At 35.4% G+C, this 19,171-nt stretch overlaps 1 protein-coding gene across 21 annotated transcripts in view; it reads left to right on the plus strand.

Moving 5' to 3' along the window:
- Cdh18 (cadherin 18) overlaps positions 1-19,171 on the plus strand; it is a 904,392-nt gene that overhangs the window by 678,738 nt on the left and 206,483 nt on the right. For all 21 annotated transcript variants that reach the window (XM_031359900.1, XM_031359898.1, XM_031359903.1 and 18 more), the window contains one exon: positions 5,433-5,727. In XM_031359900.1, the coding sequence (XP_031215760.1) occupies positions 5,433-5,727 (295 nt within the window). The remainder of the gene's footprint in view (positions 1-5,432; positions 5,728-19,171) is intronic.

The raw sequence follows: 19,171 nt of genomic DNA on the forward strand, positions 1-19,171 counted from the left end.
GAGAGAGAGAGAATCATGTTTAAAAACCTTAGAAATCCAGGAAAGAGTGAATTAATAAACACTGAGTAGAAATAACTGGAAAATTGATCAGAAAGCCTGGGAACTTAGCACAGAACTTAGGAATAATGGCTCCAAAAAGATCAAACACTTATGCATCATTAAATAAGCAGGTGGGATCTGGAACATCTTTGCTCAAACATTGCAGAACAAGCTTCAGAACTCAGTCCATTCTTTATACTTTATTTTTAGTTCATCAATAACATCATCTAACTTTATTTCTGTAGTTATTCCCTTTGTGCTGATATCTTTTGTGTTTATAAAACAAAATCAATCAAATCTTTATTTTGAACTCCAGAATATATATGAAAATATCTTCTTTCTGTCTCTCTGAGACTTCACATGGTAATTTTTTTTTTTTTTTTTTTGAGGCAGGGTTTCTCTATATAGCCCTGGCTGTCCTGGAACTTACTCTGTAGACCAGGCTGGCCTTGAACTCAGAAATCCACCTGCCTCTGCTTCCCAAGTGCTGGGATTAAAGGCATGCGCCACCACCACCTGGCCACGTGGTAATATTTCAATTAACATGTCCAAGAAGTCCCTCAGAATCCCTCAAGTTTTCTGCATCTTACTGAATCCGTCAGCTGAACAATTGCAAGCTCCTTCTTCTTTTTCAGTAATCATGGACAACCTTTATGTTTTGCTTCATCTTGCTTTCAATTTACAATACTGATTCCTTGTAGAAACTTCATTTTCAGAAATATACTTCGTAGGAGCTTGTTTTACTTTTGTTATTTAGTAATACTTTGATAGATGTTATTTTTTAAATCAATTTCCCTCCTATTGTCTTCTGAAATTACCTTTGCTGTCACTTCAATCTCCTTATTGTCTCTTACTTTGAAATCACAACCATCCTATATAAGCCTCCCTATTGCATGCAATCCCATTTGTGAACTGACATCCATAGGAGGCTCTGATACCCTTGGCCCCTTCCCCTTCCCCATGTTCTTCTGGTCACAAGAGCATCTTAGTTTAGTAATCTTTCACTAGTATTTCCAAAATGATGCTTTTATTGTGTGAAGCCCCCCCTTAGATGCGCACTTGGTAAGCATTTTTGCCTATCTGTAGTGTGCTGAAATCAAATTCCTTATTGTGCCTTTTCAGAATTCTGAGTTAGACTCTTCAACGCACTACAGCAAATCCTCTAAAATAAATCACTTAAAAGCATGAAAATGCATTTCCAATAAATTTAATTGAACATAAGTTCTATATTGTTTTTAACGGAGTTAAAAATAAAAACAACTTGGTCAGAGTTTCTACCATTTTTATAGTATCAAGGAAAAATCATAGTTTGTTGTTGTTAGTTTCAAGAGACCTCTGATTCTTGTATGAGACTTCAGAAGAAAGGAAGTGTTGAAATTTCCTCAGTTTTTCATTTGGTCTTTTGTACTAACGTGCACAACTAGAAGAATGTTCTGAAGTTGCAGTAATGATACTATGACCACTTCAAATTATAGAGAAATGAGGCTTCTAATATTGCACATCAAGATCCCCAACTTGGAATTAGGATAATATTAATTGTAATGTTGCATTTTGATTCTTTGCCCTCCAATTCCCCCATTGTTAGTTTCCTTCTCCAGGAATAAATTTAATCCTGATAAAATTTAAATGATAAATTCTTATCAAGATCTACATTATATTGAGGTTTGTAGACAAATTGTTTATCCATCCATACTTTCCAAAATACCATCTTATTTAGTCTTAATTACATAAATACCTTGTTTAAACACATAACTTTTAAAGCTTTTTTTAATATTTTATTGGTTATTTTATTTATTTACATTTCAAATATTATATCACTTCCCAGTAAAACTCCCTATCCCCTCCTCTGCCATGCCTGCTTCTATGAGAGTGGTCTCCACGCACTCACCCCTTTCCTTCTTCATCCCTCTAACATTCCCCTACCCTGAGTCCACAGGACCAAGGGGCTGTCCTCCCATTATTGACAGATATGGTAATCCTCTGCTACATATGCAGCAGGAGCCTTATGTCCCTCCGTGTCTACTCTTTGGTTGGTGGTTTCATCCCTGGGAGCTTTGGGGGGTCTGGTTGGTTGATATTGTTCTTCCTGTAGGGCTGCAACCCCCTTCAGCTCCTTCAGTCCTTCCCCTAACTCTTCCATTGGGATCGCTGCACTTAGTCTGATGGTTGTTGGCTGCATGCATCTGCATCTGTATTGGTCAGGATCTGGCACAGTCTCTCTGGGGAGTTATGCCAAGCTTCTGTCAGCATGCACTTCTTGGCATCAGCAATAATTTCTGGGTTTGGAGTCCACAGATGGCATGGATCCCAATGTGGGGTAGTCTCTGGATGGCCATTCATTTAGGCTCTGCTCCACTCTTTGTCCCTGCATTTCCTTTTGACAGGAGAAATTCTGGATTAATATTTTTAACATGGGTGGGTAGCCCCATCCCTCAACCAGGAGCCGTGCCTACCCACTGGTCATGATCTCTACAGGTTCTTTCTCCCCTTTGTTGGGTACTTCAACTAATGCCATTCCTGTTGGGGCTTGGGAACCACTACACCATTTTTTAATAAATTCTGAAAATTTATTAAACAGTTATTTTAAGACCGGATTTTTGTTTTTCACCAAGAGGTGGGTTTGTGGGTACCAAGAAATTGCTAGTATTTTATGTGTTTCTACAACATGAATTAGTTAATGTATCAATTATTTATTACTGTATATATTTATACTTTAATTAAAATATAGCATATCTAATGCTATATTTAATAATTATCTGAAACACAAATTACTATGATTTTTATATCTCACATTGCTTTACCAGTATTTTTATGAAAAAAGTATTGGTTTGATGAGAGATTGCGATCATTGCATATCAAAACTTAATTCCTTCTTCCACTGAAATATAAAGATGAGCATTTCAATTACACAAATATTATGTCGATACTATATTACTTTTTTAACTTTGTGACCCACCTTTGTAATAGAGCTTGAAGTTCTAATTCAAAGTAACTTTCAAAATTAATGACTTTGCCACCATGTCCTTAACCTTTTAAAATTATTCGTCTGTAAGGAATCACATACTATCTTGGCTAGCAACTGTGCACTGGAGTGAAAGCTATAAATTTTTAGGTCATGATCCTAATGTGGTCTAGGGAGCATAAATAGTTTTATGGAATGAATTCATGTGTGTCATGTAAGCTCTGAGAGTACCATATGTTTCTATTTAACACCAACCAAAAGATATTTTATGAATGCAATGCCAGAAATTTTCATTTCTTGGGTGGCTACATTTCGAGCCTTCTTCTTTACTCTTCCTTTGTTTTTGTCTGATGAAGTGAAACTTATTAAAAATTCTTTATAAGGTGACCATTTTACACACAAGAATAACAATATAACCTCCACAAAATTTCAGAAATCTAAACTTTTATTCACACTCCTGAGTTTTATATTACTCTCTTATCATTCTTCTAACAGACAGATTGATTAATGCAGTAAAGAAACATTCAAGAAAGCACCAAAATGTATCAATTTCATATTAAAGAATGAAGCAGAGATATTCTGTTAGATTAACTGGACCAACAATGGGCCAAATTTGAATTCTTCACCTTACAACTTATGTTTTCCATTTGTCTGTATGGTGTAGAAAATACTCTGCCTGGGAACTGTCTGTCACGTACATTTGATTTGCTGTTTGTAAACCTGTGTTTACTGTATATTTACTTAATAACATATTAACATGGCTTATGAAAGAAAGGAATGAATTCTTTACAAAATCTTTTAACAGAATTATACAAACAAAAATGTTACTTTCTAAAATCCAACTGAAACAGAGTAACACTTGAAGCTACCAACCGGTATTCTTTACAAGTTTCTGCAGACATTTTTGGCATATGTGTTTTACTAAGGTTGCTTTCAGCATACTTGAAACTTTTAAGAAATGATTACCATTACACACACACACACACAGAGAGAGAGAGAGAGAGAGAGAGAGAGAGAGAGAGAGAGAGAGAGAGAGAAACACACATATACACAGAGACAATTCTGGGTCAAGACATACCAGTCATTCTAGGTCTAGTTTAGGAAGAATAAATAGATGTATAAAAATTAGGCTTTTAGCTTTAGTTGTGAAATATAATTGCATAGGAATTCCAAGGACAGTAAGGTTGCTTACAATCGTTTTATCTTAAAGGCTTATTAAATATGACTAAGCAGAGTACACATTGGATATCAAATTCACTAAAATATTCTCAAGGCATAATTTTAACTTTGCTACTGGATCCAGCAAAAGTTTAGTGACTGTGGAATCAAGACATACTTTATGAAAAAATTATGTAAGAATAAATAGAACTAATTACCTGTATGTTCCAAATATTCTAGTTCAGTTTTAAGATTTTCATATAAATAAATAACATCTTAACAATTATTAAGTCAGTTGTCAATATATTGAATATTTATAATTTTCCTGCTCTACCCTAAATTGTTTTTAGTTAATATCTGATGGAGAATCACATACAAAGTAAAAGAATTGTATTGTCATTACAGTTTATAAAACTCCCTGTGTTTTATGTCTCATCATTCAAACCAACCCCACTCTGTGTGTGAATCCTTTCTATTCTTTGCTCTAATAATCTCATATGTTCCTCCTTGCATTATCTTTTGCTTTGTAAAATCTAATAAACATGCAGTCATTCCTCTTGGTACTTAAATATTGCTCTTTAAACAAAAATCCATAGAACAATGAGAGTACTTGTCTTAGGCTCAAATGTTAGTGCAGAGTGAATTTGGTAATCAAAGTAATAACTGAAAAAGGATGGATTAAGGAAAGGAAATCCTGAGTGGATCACTTTGCTCCTTCAGAAACAGTTACCATCAAAATTATATAAATTATTAATCAATGGAATAAATGCTAATGGAGCAGTTTCAATAATTGCCATATGGAAATGATGGCTTCAAGATTCAATCAAGTTTGCTAAAAGATTTATCTTCATTATAAAATATTCACCTCCATTATGTAAACGCTCAGATGAAGTATTATGAACGTCTGATGCAAAAATCTCAATATATTTTGTAATATTTGGATGTAACTATTAGTAACATTATCCAATTTTTATAAATATTTCTAAATTATAATAAACTAGGTTCAAATTAATCATAACTCTTGAGGAATATATGATGAATGGTTTGCTAATTATAAAATATCATGAGTTTTATATCAGATTCATGCTAAAAAGCCAAAATCATAACTATCAATTTTGCTTCACCTTAGCAATTCTTTCAGCAATTCTTTCATAACTTTGACTCTTTGCTATGTGTTACATAGAGATGGGGAATGGCTTAAATGGGTTGCTATGTCAATGATTTTCATTGTATACTTCATAAATGATAAACATTCTCTATGTGTATTTTCTAGCTGCACTCCAACTCTGACAAAGGTGATGGTTCTGTCAAGTACATCCTGACTGGAGAAGGTGCCGGGACTATATTTATCATTGATGACACCACAGGTGACATCCACTCAACCAAAAGCCTGGACAGAGAGCAGAAGACTCACTATGTGCTTCATGCCCAGGCTATTGACAGACGGACAAACAAGCCCCTTGAACCTGAATCTGAGTTCATCATCAAAGTGCAAGATATCAATGACAATGCTCCAAAGTTCACAGATGGACCATACATCGTTACTGTGCCTGAAATGTCAGATATGGGTAAGTAAATTACTTTTATAGTGCAGAAATTCATTCACATTATTGGTAACAAAAATATCTTTTAAAGAATTACTTTAAATCTATTTTTTTCAGAATTTGAGAAAGTTCTAAAATGTTATAATATTTTTATTGCAGTAAAACTTATCTATTATGAACCATACATTATATATTGAAAAAAATCTTAATATGGATGTATAGAAAAAATTTTACCATCTTGAGGTAAAAACTATAATTGGGTATCATATGTAATTCTTATTTATTGGCATTACTTTTGATTATGTAATTTTTTCATATTATTGAATAATATGGATTCCTACATATTCAACAGGAACAGCCTTGAAGACAAAATGCTTTTGTACTTCTTGCTACATCCTGTATAATCATAACACATCCTTCTTAATTATAATAACATTAGTATTAGATGTCATTTTTATTAACCAATAAATTATTCATATTTTAGCATTTACATATTTATTTCAAGATATACAAAACCATGTTACTCATTTTGAGATTATTTTAAATGTGCAGACAGCATAAAGTACACATTCCAGCCTCTTAATTTTAGGAAATAAACAAGGAATTAATCTAAGATTCACCTCAATGCACGGCTGTTCTGTAATTGAAAACTCATTCAGTTCTCCAGTTTTTTAAATTTGTAGGACACTTCTTTACTCACATGATTTTTGTGGCTCAACTATTTCTCTTTATTTTTATTGCACAGACCAACTTCCTGAAAGTAATTAAAATGAAGTTAAATAGTCACATCAATTTTTTGCTGTCTTTGTGAGACTGTTTTCTGGAGACATTTTTGGAGTGTTAGTTTTTGCATTTCATTTAAATATATATGACAACTTTATTCTGAATTAGAATATTGCAGTCATTGATCATGTCTGTCTGTGAATGTTCACATAAAGCCCCTGACTGAAAGAAGAGAAATTCTGTTCTCCTTTAGGATCGCAGCCCATTTGATGTCTCCTGAGAGCCAGGAAGCTCTTTAGCTGAAGGAGAAAGTGTAGAAATCAAGAGCAAGATGTTCTCAGCCAGAGTCTCTAGGGAGAAAACAATTTCCCAACCTTTTCCCTCTGCACCAGAATTCAGGGACTAGTGTTAGCAATTCTTGGCAGATGCTTAGAATATATTCATGCTTATTAGTCTCTAAGGACACTTAAAGAAAAAATGGGTAAGAGTCTGTGAGCAAAAACTTGAAAATAATTTCCTATTCCTTGCCAAAGGCCCATAGGCCAACATCACATTGCCTAAGTCCCCTTTATTTTACAAACATGACATACTTTTATACACCATTATTTATAAGAAATTTGCTGGTAGCCTTCCAGTGTCTGATAGACGATAGGAGCAAAAATAAAACCGTAAGAGTAAAATGGAGATAACTTTAGAGGCAATGAAATAGACAAAATTGACATCAGTCCAAGACAGTTTCCAATGAACAGCAATAAAACTGGTGATGTTTAGGGAAAACAGCAGAAAGACTGGAGAAGTAGGGTTATTATGTTTCTACTAAAAATAAATTAAAACAAAAATCCTCATATGTCCTGAAATAATAAATGATCACTAATTAGGCTTGGTTGCCATCCTGGTATGAGAAAACATAACAAGTTCTTAAGGATTAAGCAACCTGTAGAAACCATATGTTTTAGACATGTCATGCAAGCAAGGTATATCCCCAAGAACAAAGAATAAAATATGCATAGAAGGGAAGAAAATGACGTTTTTCCATTTCAAATGAAGAGGTGTATGATTTATAACTTTCATGAAAAATCTAATTTTTAGGGAAATCATTGTTTGATTGAAATTAGGAAAATATTGGTAATGTTCAAAAGCCTGAATATAAAATCAGAACTTTGATGGCTAATAGGGGAAGGGAGAAACTGGAAATTATTGAATGAAAAGAGATATTTAAAACAAATCAGTAAATTGATGGCATAAGAGATAACAATAATGATGAACCCAGAAACAGAAAGATGTACAAGTGAGCAGAGTCTAACATGGAAATTCATACTTTTGAGTAAAAAAAGGATCCTGGGCAATCTAAACAAAGGTCAGAAAGCCATGTGGAAATATCATCGTTAAGGCTGTGCATTCAAATTCAAGAAATGAAAATATTTCCAAGATATTTCTTAATATTTGAAATATTGGTAGAATAAGGAACAGCTAATATTCTGAAGTTCTCAGAAAGACAGGAATGTGGTTGTAAGACAAAACTTTAATTTTTGAAAGTAACAAAATAACAAAGACAGCTAAATGTTGTCTCCATACTAGACAGTTCCAGGCAAGGATATTTTTTATGATAGTAACTTATTGGAGGCCAGATGCCAAATATTAGAAATTACACTTTATTATTCTTTTTTTATAAGCAGAAGTTCATTATAGTGACAAATGTGTATGTGCGCATGTGTGTACATGTGTGGGTATGTGTGTTTGTGAATGTGTGCATTTGTAATCATCATAACAATTCACATTGTACTTTGACCATATGGAGGCTGATGCAAAAATTAATGTGTGCACGTATGCCTCTGTGTGTGTAACTTTTGTTTTATATTATGTGTAACAATGGAAGATATAGAAAAATGTAAGACAAAGATTGAGGGATTGGGCAGCCAAAGTCTGGCCAACTTGACACCTATCCTATGGAAAAGAGCCAACCCCAGATGCTATTAATGATATTCTCCTATGTTTGTAGACAGGAGCCTAGCACAGCTGATAGAATCAGATGTAGAGACCCACAGCCAATCGTTAGAAGCTTGGGACTATTGTGAAGAGTGAAAGGGAGGATGGTGGGAGCTGGAGGAGTCAAGGACAACACCTACAGAGTCAACTATCCTGAGCCCATGGGGTACACATAAACTGAATCACCAACCAAAAGGCATGCATGGGCTAAACCTAGTACCTACTTATATATAGCAGATGTGCAGCTTGGTCTTTATGTAGGTCCCCTAACGATTGGAAAGGGAACTGTTTCTGACTCTTTGCCTGCCTTTGGATGCCTTTCCCAAGCTGAGCTGCCTTGTTTGGCCTCAATGGGAGAGGATGCACCTAGTCCTACTGTGAATTGATGTGCCAGTACTGGCTGGTACCCATGAGAGGTCTCTCCTTCTCTGAGGAGAAAGGGAAGGAGAATGGGGGAGTGGGATATGAGGGTGATACTGCGAGGAGAGAACAATCGGAGGCAGCAATCAGAATGTTTAGTAAATAAACAAATTAATGAAAAAATCTAAGAAAAATGGAAGCCAATCTGTCAACTATGATTGCAGAAGCACAATGCTAATATACTCTAGACAAGGGAGCATCAGACAGCAACCAGAGACAGCTACCTTCTTGCCTACAGATCATGGCTTATTAAGACACAGTCAAAATTCCCATAAAAAATGTCTGTGATAACTTAAACATTAAATAGAAAAATTTGAACCATTGGGAGGCAAGCTACATGGCTCTCAAAACCTAAAGGATTGATTATTTTTAGAATGGAAAGTTTGTCAATTGCATTGTGAGAGATTCTAGGGAATGAAACCTGATGCTGAACAACTAGAGAATTGTGTGTTGTAGTCCTGAGTTTCAAGCTCTCTGCTCAGTGAGCCGGAAAGTTCATTGCAAGCTGAGTCTCAATACTTGGCACTTCACAGAAGGGCAGCCTTCACTGTAAACAAATGTCACCCTTCTTCCTTCTTGACACACTCTGCCTGTTATCTAACCACTGGAAAGGTTTCTCTCAGTGCTACTGAAGTACCATTCAATTGTTACCTTGAGTTAAGGTCTCTAACTAGCCCAGTGCTTGCCAATTATGCCAGTGTTGCTATCCAGAAAGTCCCAGGGATCTGCCTGTTTCTGCTTTTCCAGGATTGGTGTTACAAACATGTGCCTCTTTGCTAAATTCATGTGGCTGCTAAAGATAGAACTCAGGCCTTTGTGACTTCACAGCAGGCACTTTACTGACTGAACTATGTACCAGCCATATTCAATAAATATTTTCAAGGTTTTATGGGGAGATATTAGTTAAAGCATTGATTCTAACCCTGAATCCAAAGGAATACACAGAATGACTCTCAGTTCTGATTAAAGCAGAGATGCTGCTCACTTTTAGGAATCTTGATTTGTTGTTGAAACATGAATCTCTAACTTCCTTTTCCTTTCTCAGATTAATTATGATTTCAGATAATTTGCTATGACAGAAAATATTTCTTTCTGCTTGAGTGCAGCTAACAGCTTATTTCACATATTTGAATCATGCTTGTGATCAAAATTATTTGTACCCATGGACTTTCTAATTAATATATTAATGAGATTTGCTCTCTTGGATGCTAGCTTTCTGCTCTACAAAATAACTAGAATTCCTCATAACAAATTGGGCAAAAATTTGCCAGAATCTATGAGTGTAAGTCACCATAGCAACCATGAGAATGATCAAACAGACAACTACAAGGAACACTTGTTAAACACTTGCTAAGTTTCAGCAATCTCCTATGTTTACAATAATACTGTGTATTTGCCATAAATTTTATCACAGTGTCAACACGATGATTATTCTTAGTTTAATGTGGATAGAAATCAAATATAGAGTGGCCTCATTTGTCTAAAATAACATGTTTATTAAATGCATGAAAAACTTTCTAAGTTAGGCATCTCTTTAGATCTTATTAACAAAATAAAAAGAACAAAATTAAACATGAATACACATTATTTGTAGAACAATTCTTTTAGAAAAATTTCAGAAGCACAGTGGGAGTAATATAAAAAGGGAGATGTTAGAGTACCAAGTTTATGAAAATCAACTTTATGATTCATTAAATTGGATTTATTTATCACTATTATATCCTCCTAACTTACCAAATATTGAAGGCAGACTTTTTTACTGTTAAAAGGTAAGCTGAACCCAGGGACACAAAAAGAGAGAAAAATCTTGTATCTAGTACTAAGCAGTCATATGGGGATATGATTTAAAAAAAAAAATTATCACTATATATCACTAAGATAGATAGAAAGATAGATAGATAGATAGATAGATAGATAGATAGATAGATAGATAGATAGATAGAGCTAGGAGGAGAACTTTGGATTATAATGAAATTACTAATGAAGTCACAAAATATTACTTTTCAACTTAAAATGTTATAAATATTATTTTTAGAGAAAATACATTCTAATAATTTTGAAAGACAATGAACAGGCCAATGTATAGTGAAATCACTTTCAAGTGGGGAAAGAAATCATATTGAGTAAAATCGGGAGCAGATTTTGAATATTGAGAATGTATGTATTCACCTTACAATGATAAACAAAAAAACCAAGATCCATGCAACAATGTTATACCTACAAGGTCATTGTTTATCAGCCTTTATCCTCATCTCCCTAAACAGAGAAAATGTAATCATTACTTATCCTTGGTACCCAGAGGAGCCATGGTTCTCTGGGTTTACCAACTCTGATTCCAAAGAAAGATCCCCTGATGAAATCTGAGTATCCTTTAGGTAGACATACAGATACAAATATTGTATTTACATTTGGATCCATGTGAATTTATCTTCACAATAGTAGGACATGCACTGTATGGACTAATGCCTTCTCAGCCATAAAGTTTTGCCAGTATCAGCCTGTGGGGGTCCGTCCAACGGGCCCACACTCCATGGGTGATCTCGGACTGGAGATTTATTGAGAACCTGTTGAAATAAGCGGGTGGGAGAGACACAAAGAAAGGACACCTAGTAAGCTTTATCAAGGTGTGTCTTTACTTGGGAAAACTGGGTAAGGCAAAACCGAAACCATAAGGGAAAACTGAAACCAGCAATAGCCAAAACACCTAACATAAACAAGAGACCGGAGGAAGGAACTTCAAAGGCAATTCCGACAGAGGTGAGCTAATTGTCAGTAGTCTTGACTCCCCCCCAGCCCCCCAGGCAGTCAGGGATTCTCTCCACAGGTGGGCATCCTCAGTCTTGGGTCCATGGCACTGTTTCGCTTTTGAAACTCTCCAGGCTAAGAGGAGGGAGTCCATATCAACCATCCACATCTGTCGCCTCTTAGATTGTTTAATATACATATAAACATAAATCAAATTGTTTTTGTAAAGTGCCCTCATGTACTGCTTCTTCTCAGTTGTGTAATTTACACACGACAATTTCTCCTCTAATTATCTTTGAGGTCAGTGCAGTTATAAGTCTTGATCTTTCACAGATGCACTCCTCACAGTAGGATCTGTCAACATTCTTTCTGAATACTAATCCATGGTATCAGTAGCATCCTTCACATTCTATCAAAACTTGATATTTCCAGATATTGCTCAATATTCTTAGAAAGAAATTTTAAGTCATTCACATTTATCAGCTGAGAATTACTACCCCAGAGACTATGCAAGACAAGGAAATAACAAAATGGAGAAGCATGATTAAAAGAATATATATAATTTATAACTCCATAGAAGTGAATTTCACAGTGCTTGAATGCTCAAGTCATCTATTTGATAGCCAAAGTTATTTTGTATGCATATTTCATGTTGAAATATTAATTATTATATTAAAATACACAATGGCATATAATAGAAACAAAATCATGGATAACATGAGATTATCTTGGCAGTAGAACAGAAAGCAGTGGTTTGAGTAGTTGAGACTTGTGACTCACAAGATTCAAAGAAGTTCAGTTTTGTAACCTTTCTTTAGATTATATCTATTAAAAATCATGGTCTAATAATGGCCATATATATGCATATATATGCATGTAATAAGTGCATATTATTATATTTATATTTATACATATTTAATACATTTTGGTGGAGTAAAATAATTGAAAATATAATACATACAAATTTTATCCTTTGTTCAACACTGCAAAACATCATCTAGCTGGTGCTGATGACCACCTTAGTCCATTGTCATTGTCACATTCATGTGTGTACCCGAGGAACATGTAAAAATAATGACCTTACAATGCTAAATGAGCAACACTATTTGGGTCTCACATATGATGGCTTTGCTGAGCATGTCACATAAGTACAGTTGTGGAGAGCTTGAGGGACTGAGGAATGAGCATATTTTTAAACATCAAGTCTCCATGAAACTAGGTCCCACAAGAGCCATTTTAGTTCCTTAAACACAGTGACTACGCCAGTGATTTGGTGTCATCTCACTAGACCTCTATTCCTGAAAGTCCCCTCATGTCTCAGCATCATTGCACTGGGGACCAAGCTTGCAGCACATGAGCCTCTTGAGGTTGTACTCTACCAAGAGCAGATTCATGGCAACATTCAACTCTTCTCCCTCTCACTGTTTTTAATGTATTTTTTTTCATTCCCAATATCTAAAAGGCTACATTTTATAATAGTCCAAATTATTTTTATACTTTTATAAACTGTTTTGTCATTTTATAACTGACACTAAAAAGTGACATATTTAGTAATATGGTAAGCCATAGTCAAAATGAGTAATCACCATTGTATGGAATAGTACTTGTTTTTTGAGTATCATATCATAATATCATAGCTGAGGAATAAAAAAGGGGTGAATATTAAACAGTATTTAAATAATGTTAGCATCTCATAAGAATGCTTCTTAAATGACTAGGATATCTAGTTATTAGAACAGGTTATGGATATAGAGGTTATTAATCCATTATATAATACAATAGAAAGAATTATCAGTATATCATTTGCCCACTTTGGGTTCTATGGAACACTGAAACGCTTTCATATATTAAAAAGACAATTTACTTTGCTTATAATTCTTAAATCCATTGGGTTCCTTATGATGGGTAATGTAAGTAACTCCCTTATTCCTCTTCTTGCTTTCATGTTTCCCTTAAAACCTTAAAGGCACAAAACCTTTGTGTGTGTGTGTGTGTGTGTGTGTGTGTGTGTCTGTGTGTGTGTGTGTATTACTTGTTGCACAGCAACAGTAGGCTGCAGCTGTTGTGACTTTATTGCACTGCTTGTTGGGACCTTGATTTAGATCTGCTGAAACACCCTGGGAGCTTCCTTCTGGACACCTGCCAGTATTCAAGCAGTCAAGTTCAGCTAGGAACCCTAGGGACATAATCTTGGGGATGAGATGATATTAGTAATAGGAGGCTTGTATTACAGTTCACTTAGTAGATGGCTTGTACTTGAGGGCTTTCAAGGCAGACCTGAAGAACCACTTACTAATTGAACAAAAATTTTCAAGTTATGCCACTTCCATTTCTTTTCTTGTTTCTTTCTTCTGATAACTTTTCTTAAATGTTAGTTTGCTTTCATCTTATAGAAAATTGTCTGAGCTCATTACTTTCACTGTGACCAAGTTCCCTATAGGAAACTTAAAGAACAATTTATTTTTGCTCAAACTTTAAGGGAATACAATCCAATATGGAAAGGAGGCCATGCCATCATGACAGTAAGGGTGGTGACCACATTATGCTCACAATCAGGAAGTAGACCTGACTAAGTTAGGATCACTAGTATTTATATCATTCTTCCAGGCTGGACGTTAGTAGCTCACTTAGCCAAGCAAAGCTTTTATCTTATTCCTAAGATGCCAGTGCTTCTAAAATAGCAGCAACATGGGGGATCAAGTTTGCAAGCACATGAGTTTACATGGTGATGTTTCACATTCCCCAAACAGAAACAAAAATGTGGCCCAAAGCAATATTCATTTTGTATGTTTATGGCTCAGTAGCCAGAATATTATTCTATGGGGTCACATACAATTTGCTTTTATTTTCTCAAAGCTCAGACTGATGCATCTCTTGTGAGTAGTGCTTTTTGACTCAGTTGTCTTGTTTGAGTTCTTGACTCCTGCCCTGACAATAAGTCTGATGTTTGGTTCCACTAGGAAAAGAAACCGAGAGTCCTCCATAACTCTGCTCCTGCAGTTGTTTCCAGAGCCTGAGGGAGAAGCTTCAGGGATTTTGTTTTTAATTTAAAATGTTTGTTTTGAAAGATGTTTCTGACAGAAAGTAAAGGCTAAGGCAAGAATGTAAGGAAATATTTGAAGAGAAACCTCAGGGTTCCTGCAACTAGTTCATTTTAGTTGGATAATTTTTCTAACCTTCAGACTTAAAGCAAAACATTCTCTCAATACTTGTTTTATACACTTTCCACAAATACTTCCATGCTGAAAATGTTTTCTTTTTCAGAAATACAGACTCTTAATATATGCAACTTGTTGTTTGGCTATCTGGCTAAATTTTGTTGTAACTGAATTGGGTAATGGTACATCTAAACTTTTCCTATGTATGATTATATCTTTTAATTCTAAACTGAAGAAGGAACAAATAACTCAAGCTAACCTCTTACTGTTAGTAAAAGGTTAAGCTGAACTAGTGGTTTGAATTTCAACGTATAGTGAATTTTTGGCGTCCTTTTTGCCTTTTCAGAACATGCATAGAATGCTTTGATAAAGTTGGACAGCACATAAAAACAAATAACTGAGTGGAACAAAAAATTCTATTCTGCATTTTGTGGACGATACCTCATTCAAATTAATCTCATATAAAATGTTTTTATGTGTGATAAAGGATTGTTGTCATATGCACATAACCTCTTTGTGGGAAATTTAAACACACATATAACAAAAGTATGAATGCAATAACCCAAGGGAAGCTGAACACAAATTTAATGATATTCAAAAGATGTACTCAATACGTTTATTTACAAAACAAACCCTTGGATACATTTCTCATTGAACTTGGAGCTCACTGGAATTCAGGACAGTTTAGAATTCCTCTTGCCTCTGTCCCATATCCCAAAGTGTCAGAGTTGCATGTGCTTATGTAGCTATGCCCAGCCTTTAACATGGGTTCAGAGGGCTCTGGCCCTTATCCTTGTTCATTAAGAACTGTTGCCCATGGAACCTATCCCTAGCCCAATGTTTAGTTTTCATATTAAAATAAGTTTATTCTTCTCTCAAATTTAAGGGTTTTTAAAATTAACCTCATATTTCCCTAGAGTAATACAGGACTTGAGAAGATTTGCTTAGTGATGAACTGTGAAATTCTTTTTTATTCTCTCTGATAAAGGAACTTTTGGTTATATTTTCTGATTTAACCTTATTTACCAATACTCATAGTATTGAAAATTATTTTCTAAAAGTTTATAAATTTAAGAAACCCCAGAGGCACTCTGATAGAATGAAAACATTTTCACTTGTTTTCAGGACATACGTTATGTTATAAACCCTTTCTTGTTTTGATATTTTGACTGAACGTTTCCAATAGTCCTTTATCAGTCAACATTTGCTCTTATAAATACAAGGCTTTCTTAGAAGAACATTCACCATTATCACACACACACACACACACACACACACACACATACATACACACACACATACACATACACACACAATAATGAATAAAAAAAGCGTCTGGTGTGCACACACTCATTCATGAATACACACAACCATGCACACACATGCAGAAGTCCATACACACACACACACACACACACACACACACACACACACCTACACACACACATGCTTTCACCATCTTCATTCCATTTTACTGTTTTTGGAGCTTATATAATTTCATAATATGATATAAACTATTGGTATACTACATTCTGGATTTCATTTTGTTTTGACATATTTATGATAAATATTCCTTTTGGAATATGATCTCAGGCATGTCCAAATTACATACATACATACATACATACATACATACATAAATACATACATACATAAATACATACACAATGTGTTTTATGTTTTAATAACAATCAACACCTGTGTTTGAGAAGCTATAAATAGCAGAATTTGAATTCTCCCTCATATGTCCATTCAGTTGGTATAATTCTGCTGCCAGCAGATATTCCTCAGGGACACAGGATACTATGTAAACTCCTGCCTGGACAGCAATGTAACTTTAGTGTCTCATTGTCAATGCTCTGAATTAAAAATTCTACAAAAGATTTGAGATCATGTTCTTTGTTAGGACGTTGTAAAACATATCTGATATTTGCACTACTTATTGTTCGTATAAACTACATGTGATGTCCCTTCCTCTTCCTGTGATGAATGTAATAAGATTTCCCACTGATATCCAGTTATTTAAATGTCTGATCTTGAATATTTGAAGTACTCTGAACAGAAAAGCATCACCTGGATTTGACTGTGGTTTCATAATGCAATATTTACTTAGGTAAATCAAATACAGGAAATTTTATTTTACCCTGTAGATCAAAAATATAAATAGATGACAGACAGAAACACAAGCAGATAGATAAAACGATACATAGATATAGACAGTGACCAATATTTTTTAACCATGTGAGAAAATTCTAATGAGCAACAAGTGCAATCCCTCAGTTCTTCATGTGTCTCTGGGTTGAAGTCTGAGAATGTGTAGTTGAGTCAAAGTCAACCTTATCAATTTTGTTCATCTACTCAAGGAAGTAACTCTTTTTTCTTTTTATTATTTTTTTACATACCATATTTTATTTCATACCACCATCTACCCTCCGACTGTTCCACATCCCATACCTCTTCCCCACCCACCTGTCTCCATGTGGATGTCCTCACCCCAGCCCACCCACCTGTCCTTTAAACTTCCTGGGGTCTCCAATCTCTTGAGAGTTAGGTACATCATCTCTGAATGAAAATAGACCCAGCAGTTCTCTACTGTATGTGTGTTGGGGGCCTCATATCTGCTGGGGTATACTCCTTATTTGATGGTCCAGTGTTTGAGAGATCTCAACAGTCCAGATTCATTGAGACTGCTGGTCCTCCTACAGTATCGTCTTTCTCCTCATCTCCTTTCAGCCTTTCCCTAATTCAACAACAGGAGTCAACTGTTTCTTTCGGTTGGGTGCAAATATGAGATTTCAGAGGGCAGTCATTCTAGGTCCCTTTTTGTGAACGCTCCATAGCCTCAGTAATAGTGTTAAGCCTTGGGACCTTCCCTTGAGCTAGATCCCACTTTGGGCCTGTCACTGGACCTTCTTTTCCTCAGGCTCCTCTCCATTTCCATCCCTGTAATTCTTTCAGACAGGAACAATTTTGGGTCAGAGTTGTGAGTGTAGGAATGGCAACCCCATCCCTCACTTGATGTACTATCTTCCTGCTGGAGATGGGCTCTATAAGTTCCCTCTCCCTACTGTCAGGCATTTCATCTAAGGTCTCTCTCTCTCTTTGAGTCCTGAGAGTCTCTTACCTCCCAAGTCTCTGGTACATTCTGGAGGGTCCTGAAAACCTCCTATTTCCCGAGGTTGCCCCTTTCCATTCTTTCTGCTGTCCCTCAGGGCTTCAGTCTTTTTCCCTCACCCAATACCAGATCAGGTTCCCCTTCCCCCCCCTCCACCCTCCGTCCACTTTCCCTCCCAGGTCTCTTCCTCCCTCCCCACTTGTGATAGCTTTCTTCTCTCTCCCAAGTGTGACTGAGGCGTCTTCATTTGGACACTTCAGCTTGTTGACCTTATCGAGTTCTGTGGACTGTATATATATATATATATATATATATATATATATTTGGCTAATATCCACTTATTAGTGAGTACATACCTTACATGTTCTTTTGGGTCTGAGTTAATTCACTCAGGAAGAAATTTTCTAGTTCCATCTATTTGCCTCTAAACTCAGGGTGACCTCATTCTTAATAGTATTCCACTGTGTAAATGAACCACAATTTCTGTATACATTCTTCTGTCCTGAGACATCTGGGTTGTTTCCAGTTTCTGGCTATCACATATAAGGCTGCTATGAACATAGTGGAACATGTGCCCCTATGGCATGGTGGGGCATCTTTTAGGTATATTCCCAAGAGTGATATAGCAGGAGTTTTCAGGTAATTCTATTTCCAATTTTCTGAGGAACCACCAGATTGATTTCTAGAGTGGTTGTATTGGTTTGCAATCCTACCAGCAATGGAGGAATGTTCCTCTTTCACCACATCTTCTCTATCATGTGTTGTCACCTGAGGATTTGATCTTATCCATTTTGATTAGTTTAAGGTGGAATCTCTGGGTCATTTGATTTGCATTTCTCTGATCACTAAAGACATTGAACATTTCTTTAGGTGCTTCTCAGCCATTGGAGATTCCTCAGTTGTGAATTCTTGGTTTAGTTCTATACCCCAGTTTTTTCATTGGGTTGCTTGTTTTCTTGGGTGATCAACTTCTTGAGTTCTTTTTATATTTTGGATATAAACCTCTATCGGATGTGGGGTTAGTGAAGATTTTTTTCCAAATATTTAGGTTGCAGATTTGTCTTGTTGTGTCCTTTGCCTTACAGAAGCTTTCCAGTTTCATGAGGTTCCATTTATCAATTCTTGATCTTAGAGCATGAGCCATTGGAATTCTATTTAGGAACTTTCCCCCTGTGCCAATGAGTTCAAGGCTCTTTCCTACTTTCTCTTCTATTGGATTCAGTGTATCTGGTTTTATGTTGAGGTCTTTGATCTACTTGGACTTAAATTCTTAATTTTGAGTCTTTGATTTTTATTTCTTTCATTAATTTCAGCTCTTAAT

Source organism: Mastomys coucha, unplaced genomic scaffold (assembly GCF_008632895.1).
Source record: "Mastomys coucha isolate ucsf_1 unplaced genomic scaffold, UCSF_Mcou_1 pScaffold8, whole genome shotgun sequence".
NCBI lineage: Eukaryota > Metazoa > Chordata > Mammalia > Rodentia > Muridae > Mastomys > Mastomys coucha.